At 26.9% G+C, this 9,955-nt stretch overlaps 2 protein-coding genes across 2 annotated transcripts; both read right to left on the minus strand.

Annotated features, from left to right (window-relative positions):
• Nucleotides 1–1,543: 1,543 nt before the first annotated feature.
• LOC145829495 (large ribosomal subunit protein bL17m-like) lies at nucleotides 1,544–5,165 on the minus strand. Its single transcript, XM_082937309.1, has 3 exons — nucleotides 4,961–5,165; nucleotides 3,055–3,180; nucleotides 1,544–2,059 (listed from the first exon to the last, which is right to left on the minus strand). Exons 1-3 carry the CDS (start codon nucleotides 5,140–5,142, stop codon nucleotides 1,885–1,887), a joined length of 483 nt encoding a protein of 160 aa, XP_082793435.1. The 5' UTR covers nucleotides 5,143–5,165; the 3' UTR covers nucleotides 1,544–1,884.
• Nucleotides 5,166–6,526: 1,361 nt separating this feature from the next.
• On the minus strand, nucleotides 6,527–8,075 carry LOC145829507 (40-kDa huntingtin-associated protein-like). Its single transcript, XM_082937327.1, has 2 exons — nucleotides 7,885–8,075; nucleotides 6,527–7,604 (listed from the first exon to the last, which is right to left on the minus strand). Exons 1-2 carry the CDS (start codon nucleotides 8,058–8,060, stop codon nucleotides 6,818–6,820), a joined length of 963 nt encoding a protein of 320 aa, XP_082793453.1. The 5' UTR covers nucleotides 8,061–8,075; the 3' UTR covers nucleotides 6,527–6,817.
• Nucleotides 8,076–9,955: the final 1,880 nt, after the last annotated feature.

The raw sequence follows: 9,955 nt of genomic DNA on the forward strand, positions 1-9,955 counted from the left end.
AAGAAATAAATGTCTATATTTTATTTAGTAACTTTAATAAAAGTATGTATAATTTTTAAAAGTATGTGAAGTTTTTAAGTTCAATTTCTTATACTTTTCGTAGCTTTAATGTGTTTTTATAATTGTTTGTTAAAGCTAAGAACTTACATCTTATCCAAGTAGTAAACTTTTGTTTTAGCAACAAGTGTATGAAAAACTTACTGTCCTTTGTAATAAAATTTCAATGTGTTCTTACATTTTACATATATACTAGAAAAAAAAGTTCCAAGGGACAAGTAGTCATATAAAGCTTTAAATAAAAGATGCCCATCTCTACAATAACTTACTATATCAGCAAATTTTTAAAGAACTTGAGTGTTAGTAAAAAGTATACTCAAACTGTTAAAAAACAAGAAAAAGCAAACGTAACAGTGAAAAATTTAAGTCGCAAAAAACCAGGCAAGAACTCAATTTTGAAATGGTCACAAAGTTTTCAAATTGAAAATAAAGAGTAGTAAAAAATAGTCTTTGATATTTACAATTAAAATTGTACATGCAAAATTATTGCTTATCTGAAATTCTTAATTTCTGGATGCTAGCTGTTTTAATAAAACTATTCTTAAAACGACTTACAAGTTTCTTGACCGTTTAGTTTAAACCTTAAATAACGAAAATAAAAAGATACCTTTTAAAAGTACATTTGGTCGTTAGAAACATATCTAAATTTAAAGCTCACTATTTAACAACATATTCAGTATTTTTTTAATACGTACACATAGCAGCGGTCGCCAAGCAAAATTTTTAGCCAGAGACTCTTTCTAGGGCATATTAAGTTCAAGAGATTATAATTCATAAGCTTACAAATATGCTCTTTTATTGTTTGTGATTTAACTGTTTACCGTTTCTTTCATTAATATTTACTGCTATACTACTGTTTTACTATTAAGTAAAGACTTTTTCAATATTGTAGCACGCCAAAAAACTTTTACATCGTATTTTATAAAAAACTGCCTATCTTCAACAAAGAGTAAGATCATAACTTTCTTTTGTTTTTATATGAAACTACAAATCAACTTTTTAAAAACATTAAAAGTTTGGTAAAAATTCTATCTTGAAGATAACTTTAGATTTCAAATTTTTTTGTGATCTAAACCTGTTATATGAAACTTTAAAAATTTATACATGAAAAATTATAAACTTTCAGCTAAATTATGAAAGTTAAAATAACGTAACTATTAAAAAAAATTAATTTAATATTTATTTACTATCACTAAAAAATTATGTAGTTTTAATTCAATCAGCCTATAAATAACTATTTTCGAGGAACAATAAGGGTACATTTATATCTTTATATGATTTAATTTTTAGTATGAATTTAATTTAAATTATTAACTACAATAAATTTACTTTTATTTGTTTTGTTTAAAAAATATTTGGTTGCTAAGACAAGTTCAATAACTTTTTGATAACCTATAGTTTTATTAATTCAAACCTTTGAAAAACATGCATAATATCATAGTTATTATAATAGTGTAAACAAATAATAAAAAATTATAACGATAATTGTAAATAAAATTTCAGTGTTGAAACCTTAAAAAGTATTTTTATTATCATGAAACTCAACAGTTTTTGTATATTTCGAGTTCTTAAAAACTAAAAAAACTGTAGTACTTCTCAAAGGAATAAATCTAAATTAAATTATAAAATATTCAAATTCACAATTACCAACTATTTTATATCTTAAGTATCTTAAAAACTTAAAAATATTTCAAAGTAAAAAACTTAAACTTATATATTATTTATAAATTACTTCTAAAGTTTTAATCAACCAGTTTTTGTTATCACTTCTATCAACAAATCTAACATAAATATCTCTAATAAAAATTCCTAATCGTTCAAATTTTTCTACTTTGCCTTCTCCCAGTCCTGCTTGGCCGCTTTCAGCAGAACGTTTTGTAGCGAGTTGGGGTTTTTCGCGTTTGTGCTTGGGAGTGGTGGGAGGGGATTACCCTTGAGCTCCAAAACGGCCATCCTGACCACATTGTCGTCGTGAGATATTTCCCTCGGCAGCAGCGCTATTCTGTTTATTTTTTTTTCTTTCATATACTATTTATATACAACCTTTTTATGATTTCAGCTCAATACTTAGTTAAGTTGTTTATTTTTATAAGTTTTCCAACAGGGTTGCCATTTCTAGAGGCAAAAAGTTAAACCTGAGACAACCTAAGTCTAAGACAAATTTTAAAAATGTTTAAAAAGCCAATAGCTAAAAACACTTATTGTTAATCTAGCTGGAAAAATACCATTGTAATAACAAAAGTAAAAATAAACATTTTGATGAAAAAAATCTAAAATTAAAAATAAACTTAAAGTTAATTAGACTAGCTTAATTTTTTTTAATTATTCAAACCTGGCTGGGTTTGCGGCAGCCCTGTTATAAAAGAAAAAGTATTTCTACTTTTAGATTTCTTTTAAATCGTGATAAATTAAAAAAATCTGCTAGTGCCTTTTGTTTTAGCAGGTTTGCCAAATGTTTTTGGAAACTTTTTTCCAGGTTTAAAAAATTTCCTCCAGGTTTCTAAAAGTACTTATTTTTGGGTCTACTTTTAGTTTAAAGTCAAGTTTAATGTAAAAAACTGTGTTAAATAGTATAAAAACATTAAAAAGATACTGTAAAGCTACTTCAAATATGTTTTTTAATGAAAAAAATTTGGGGATGGCAATTTTTTTTATCTGAATTATGATAGATTTTTTGTGTCAAATCAAAATTTTACTACTTAACATGTTAAAATTGTTAAAAATTCCAGGTTTTACAGATTTTTTTTTAAATTTCTCAAATTCCAGCTTTCTAGGATTCCAGGTTTTTTGGCAACCCTGTTTTAGTGAATAATTTTTATGTATGCATTTACTTTAAACATGTTTGATTTTTTGTAAAACATATTTTGAAATGAAACTACTTTAAATTAATCAAAAAGTTAACTAATTAAGCATAATTGTTTAGAAATTAATTAATTTAAAGCTATATACAACTTAATTACTCCTCAGAGAAGTATATTTGAAATTCTCATTCCGAACCTGGTGAACTTGTCACTGTGTTCCTTGAACCTGGGCAGCAAATGGTTGTAAATTTTGTCCTTGGCATACTGGTCCTCCGTCCAAAAGTCCATCATCTCGCGGCAGTACTTGTCTTCCGGTCCGTATCTGATGGAATTTGTTATTCAATCATATTTTATTTAATTTAGAATAATCAGTTTTTTTATGGCTCACGTTTATCGGTTAAAGTGGTTTATTTGCTATTAAGATATGAAAATTACGATTCGTGAGTTCAATTGAATTACAAAGAAAAAGTTTATAAGTTTTCCTTCTTTAGGCAATTTAAAACATAACATTATTTTAAAAGTACAGTGTAAGTTTCAGTTATTACAGCTGTAAAAAGTATCAATGTACACACCGATACTTTTAATATTAGTTCTTATACAAAATAATTACAAATAAGCTAAAGATAAAAAATTAGTACTGGAATAAAAGAAAGTTTATTTAAACGTTAATGTGTGTAATGTGTGTAACTTTGCAAACTAAAACGACCCATTGTAATAAGTTTAAAAACAACCTTTTTTGTTTTTTTTCTACAGAACTAAGAATAAATTTGCCTATTTTTATAACAAACATTTTTACTATAGCTGACAGTATAAGTTTATTATAAGGTATTAAAACCATTATAAAAAAAATTTAAGTGAAACAACTAGTCAGATTCAAGTAGTTTAAAGATATGAACAACTATTTTACTTAGATCTTTTTAAATAGTTATTTGTCTAAACTAAAAAAGATTACTCAACATACTAAGATGTAAAGAGCGTATTTAAATAAATATGTGCAAATTAAATACAACTATTTTATTGTACTTAAAAAGGTCGCAATTTTTTGCCACCGAAACTTGGTATTAAATAAAATATTTAATTTGCACATCTTTAATTAGATATATTTTAATAATTTCAAATTTAAATAGTTCATTGAACCAATGGAATGGCAACCCTAACATTACCTCTTTTAACAAAACAAGATAAAAAATGATCCCAATTACTAACTCAGTACAACCTGAACAATTGTAACTTAAAACTTTAAATTAAATGTATTTAATAATTTACCTTTTAACCTCTAGTAGTAAACCAAAATAGCTCTTACCATTTTGTACATACAAACCGATGTATACAAACAATATAACAAACCTTTATTAATCAAAACTAGCATAAAATCTAATATACACAAAAACTCACCCTGCAATTTCAATGTGCAAATTATTTAATTTCTTTTAACTTATCATTTGATACAACTAACAATATAAATTTTTATCAAAACAACTTATACATATACAACAAATATACAAAAACATCACCTTGCAATCTCAAAGAGCCTTTGACCCAAGAATCACATTTACTAATTCAGTAGCAACATGCTTATTTTGTATACAAGTTAAAACTTAAAATATACATAAAACACTGCAATTTCATTGTGCCTCTCGGCGTACTTATTAGCAAAACGTTTAGGTTTAGTTCAAAACTTATAAAAAATATATTAAAAATCACCTCGCAATTTCAATAAGTTCAGCTAAAGCACTTCAATAAATCAGCAACCTTGACGTACCTAATTTATAGCATAATAACTTACACTTTGCTTATCAATAACATTATTATACTTGACACATGTGTAAATTGAAAATCAACCTTGCAAATTTAATGAGTCAACTCATAACTACGTTGCATATCGCTAACAATATTACACTTATCTGAAATCAGTAAGTTAATAGAAACTTGCAACAAAACCCTCCTTAACAAAAACACTCCTTGCAATCTGAATGAGCGAAACAACATATAATTATTATAACATCATACATGTTGAAAAATTCATTTTTAGCACATTGAGTGATACAAAAATTAGTATAAACTTTCACAAATAAAGCTCGTAAAGTTGCAACAAAACCCACCTGGCAATGTGAATGAGCCTCTCCGCGTACTTCTGCGTCTCGTGCGCCTTGGGAAACGTCGTCTCGATCCTCTCGTGCCTCACCAGCGCGTTCACCAGCGACTTCAAAATCTCCAACCTCTTCCACGGTCCATCGGGGGAGAGCTTCCTGAACGGCATCCCGTGCGGCATTCCTCGGGGCATTTTGTTTGTTTGTGTTAAAAAAAGGTTCTGAAAAAAAAAGGTTTTAAACTATTTACTTTGTATATTTGAGGTATGAAAGAAGGACTTCTCGTTTGCTCATTTGTTGCATTCTATTAGAGGGTCATACTAAAAATTGACTTGGGTATAACTTTAAAAAGGTAACGTCATTTATAATGAAAATTAACTTGCTTTAGAACTGAAAACTATTAAAGCACTTTTTCCATTTTAAAATAAATTTATCCTCTGTTCCATAAATGATAGTAAATTCTTTATATAACTTTATATCTTAAGTGGAAAAAATACAGGAACTTAGGGTTGCCACTCTATTTGATACAAAAATCCAGCCTAAGTGTTCAAAAATAAGCTGAGTTTTTACAAAAATTTAATTATAACAATTGAAGCAACAATCTGGAAAAGATATTGTCAATCACAAGAACAAATACCTAAAATACCAAAGTAATACAAAATGAATTTAACAAAAAAAAAACAATTTTTAAAAGTAAACATTTTTAAAAGTCAAAAAACCTAGTATGACAAACAAAAAAAATCCAAACTAGCCTGAGTTTTGATTTTTTTTTATTAGCTTAGTTGTAGTTGGTGCGTGGTAACCCTGAGGAATGAAACAGAAAATAAAATGATGCAATTTCAATGAAAAAAATAAATTAATTACAAACTCAAATTAAGCTCCTGGGTTTATTTTTAAAAACAGGTAATTAATAATTTCATGCTTATTTATATGAGTAGGCGTTTATTGTATAAAAACATTTTAAATGATTTACAATCTAGAAAAATAATATAATACCAACTTTTTTAAATCAAAATGTTAAATATATAACAACAGAAGCAAAAACTGTCAAATGATAAAATCCAATGGTCAGTTACATTAATGCGAAATGTTTAATAAAGCTATTGAAAACATAATATTGTAAAAAATATGTAAAGATTGTTACAAATATGTTTAAGATGATGTTTGTCTAAAACAACTTTGAAGCGACTTTTAAAAATATTTTCTAAGCAGAATTGCGAAAAATACGAAAAAATTGATAAATACTAATAATTTACAATCCAAATACAAAAAAAAAATGCAGTTATCAGTGTGTTGCTTTCTTTATATTTTCATATTTTAAACTATCAGAAATATAATAAGGTATAAAATAGTTGGTCAATTAAAAATTTCAAAAACTATTAACCAGGTTTAAAAACAGATTTTTTTTTATTAACAACTTTTGATACCGACTAAATAAAATTATTCTCCATACTATAATAAAATTTTTAATTTTTAATCTTCCGTTTGATTTTAGTTTTAGAAGCAAAAAAACTTCATACAACTGCTAAACTACAGATATAAACATAAAAAATTGCACTGTAACATTTTGTAAATTAAAATAAGTTTTAAAAAATTTGTTGTGCAAGAATTTTAATGCTATTTCATTAATCACAAGTACTAACCATACAATAAAAACACCCTATAATTTTTTTTTCAACATAACTATTATTAACTTTTTTAGTTCATAATGTAAGAAACTTTCGGTAGAATTTTTATTCAGAAAACATTAATTTAAAATGGAAGTTTGTTAGAAAATTGTTTAATTTTAAAAAATGAAATACAAAGTTACAAATACCTATCAAACAGTAGTTGAGGTACTAATTTAAAATAAAAGGTTAAATTAAATACCTAAGAAATATAAATTGGATCAACAATCTGTTTCACTGCAATTCTGACAAGTTTGTACAAACTAGGAGAAACCAACTGCTCCAACTTTTCCTCCAAGAATAAGAGCGACTTATTGTTGTGACTGGAACAACTCATGACAAACGACTTTACAGTTATCAAAAGTTCAGCTTCCATCTCATTTGCCACTTTACTTTCACCCTCTTCACTCCAAGCATACTTCTGCAGCACCTGCGAGTGCTTCTTCTTCAGCTTGTGGGGGCTTATATTCAGTATCATCAGCAGAAAAACCACTGTTAGTTCGAAATGCTGATGGAGCTGGTAGAAGGACTCTGTAAGAGTTTTCCCATCACCATGGAAACCTCCTTTTTCCTCCACCAGCTCCAGGGCCCTGGTTGAGCTTTCCAACCCCTTCACAAAGTTCCTGCTCTCCACCTGGATATCTATCACTTTCTGTAAAGTCTCCGCACATAAATAAGGGTAACTGTGGAACAGCTCCACAGCATTCTGATACTTGACAAGAGCTTCACTTTTCAACCCGCTAGAACTCATGTGGTCTGCGATTTCGACCAGTAAGCTACCAGCCTGGTGGTCGTAGTTGTGGTACTTGTATATTTTAACCGCCTGGTCAAAGCAGTCGATGGCCATTCTCAAATGCTCCTTGGTGTTAGGGCAGCTCAGTTCGTCTGTGAACTGGTCAGATTTGATGAAGTTCCTTCCGGCAGTCAGGATGGCTTCTATTTGGTTCCTGATGTTGTTGGCCTTCTTTTCAAGCTTGGCAACTTGCAACCTGTATCAAATATATTAATATTAATTTTTAGACTTATAAATCAAAATATTTTAATTGTGATTAAGTTTCAAACATCAATCTACCCAATAGCTAAAGTTTAACATTTTATAAAAGCATTCAACATTTAAAAAGTCTTTAAGCTTCTTATTTTGAAAAGTATGCTTTACTGCAACCATCTTACTATATTTATGCTTCCAGTGGTATCTTTAATTAATTTACTAAGCTACTGCAAATAAGTTTTTAACCACTTAAAATAACAAAAAAGTGTTTTAATACAAACCTGCTAGTTGCAGCATAGTGGTGGCATCCTTCGTTTTCCAACTTCCTTGCACTTCTCTCCAGATCCCCAGTCACATCAGTAGAAGTCTGCTTCTTCATGAACCGTTTCTTGAACTTGTTTGACATTTGCTTGTATGTTGAGAAGAAGTCGGATGACTCCGATGATTCTGACGCCATAATGCTTTTTTGTTATGTTAAAGCTGAAAAGAGTGTAAATAAATTGTTACAATATAAAATATATAAGCTTTAATAGAATAAGTATTTATGTTGCACTACTGTTAGTATTTTTGTTTGAGACTTTTAACCTTTATTTAATGTGATGCAAAACAAGTAAATACATATAAAAGTTCTATTAAAATAGTTTTAATGTAGTAAAACATAAAACAACTTACATTAAAATATTAAAATAAATAATTACTAGTGTACTAAAAAATAATCGAAAACTAGTTCAGTATTAGAATTATATTTTTTTGTTTACAAAAGTTTAATATTTAATTTAAAAGAAATAGAAACAAAATAAATAAAATTATTCATATTTAAGCTTACATTTTATTTGATTATGTTTTTTTTAATATACCATATGAAACTGTTTAAATTTGTACAAAATAAACATTGTGCTCTTGTTTTTTAACTTACTTACTAAATACATGTGAGACTTTCTTTTGAACTGAGTAAAAAACTACTAAGCTATTAGTATTATGATGCTGTAACAAGCTTTGCCACCTCATAAAACTATTTTTATTAAAAAAAACAGGTTAATTTTTACTATTGTCTGGAGTTTGTGAGCAGTTCATTTTTTGGGAATTTAATTAATTTTCACATAATTACAATTTTGCCTAATTTTGACTGTTTAAAAAGAAAAGAAAAACAACATAACAACAAAGTATCATTACAACTATTTTGCTTAACAGTTATTTATTGTTTGTAAACATCTTGTAAGAAGTGAAAAATTTACAAAACATCTAAGTAACGATTATTTTTGTACTCTGGACAAAAACGATAAAAACATTTAGTGTATTTGTATGATTTTATTGTACATCTGAATAACTATAACTTTAGCTTATTAGAACATTTTTCTTAAATAAGCTGCTTCAAATGTAAACTTTTATTAGGTTAAACGTTGCTATGTTTTGAATAGTTAAAAATTTAATGGAAAAAAAACTAAAACACAGCCAATAAAACAACTTTATAACTTTTTAACAAAATTAATACCACTAATAAAAATTAAGGACATGGGGGTTTAACTTGATTTTTACAAGTTGATCTTATTTTATAGAGTTTTATCTGAGCTATAAGCCATTATTAACCGCTTGAAAAAATCAAAGTATCTATTGAGATATGTATCAAAGTTGGTGACCTCAATAGGTTTCTAATTGAAGACGCAAAATAAAAATGCAAATAGGACCATTTCACTAAAAATATATCTCCTCCTTCATTTTTTAAGCAATGTTCTTCAAATTTTCACAGAGAGTATATTATCAAATTTCAAAAAATTAAATCCAGTATTTTTTTTATTTTGTAAATTAAGTTTTTATAAAAAAAAACATCTTTTTTTTGTTTTTATATTTAAAATTTTACTTTTTTAATGTTTTTAAAATCGCAACATTCAAAGTCTTTTAAATTATAAAAAGATCGTTTCCCAAAAATTTGAGGTCTCTAACTCAAAAAATGAGGAGAAAATATACTTAAGTGATTTTTTAAATTTCCAAGAAAATTAACTCTAAAAAATTTGTGGTTCATGCGTTTGTATTGGAAACTTTTTATAAAAATTAAAATAACTCAAAAGTTAATTAAGATTTTTTATTCTTTAAAAACTGGAGGATGATGTTGCACAAATATCGAGCTGAAATTATATCATATTTAATGTCTTTTCAAAAATAATTTTAGGCTAAAAATCAATACTTTAAGTCTAATATGTCAAGTTTAAAAGATGCTTTGTTTTAAACAAGCTGTATAAATATAAAGTAGAACTGAATCTATTTATCTTAAAATAATAAAATCTAAATGTTTAATTACTTTTATTTTACAATATCGTATTTGATATAAAATAATGTATTTATGTAATTGTTGTA

Source organism: Thalia democratica, chromosome 2 (genome assembly GCF_965202585.1).
Source record: "Thalia democratica chromosome 2, ktThaDemo2.hap1.1, whole genome shotgun sequence".
Lineage (NCBI taxonomy): Eukaryota > Metazoa > Chordata > Thaliacea > Salpida > Salpidae > Thalia > Thalia democratica.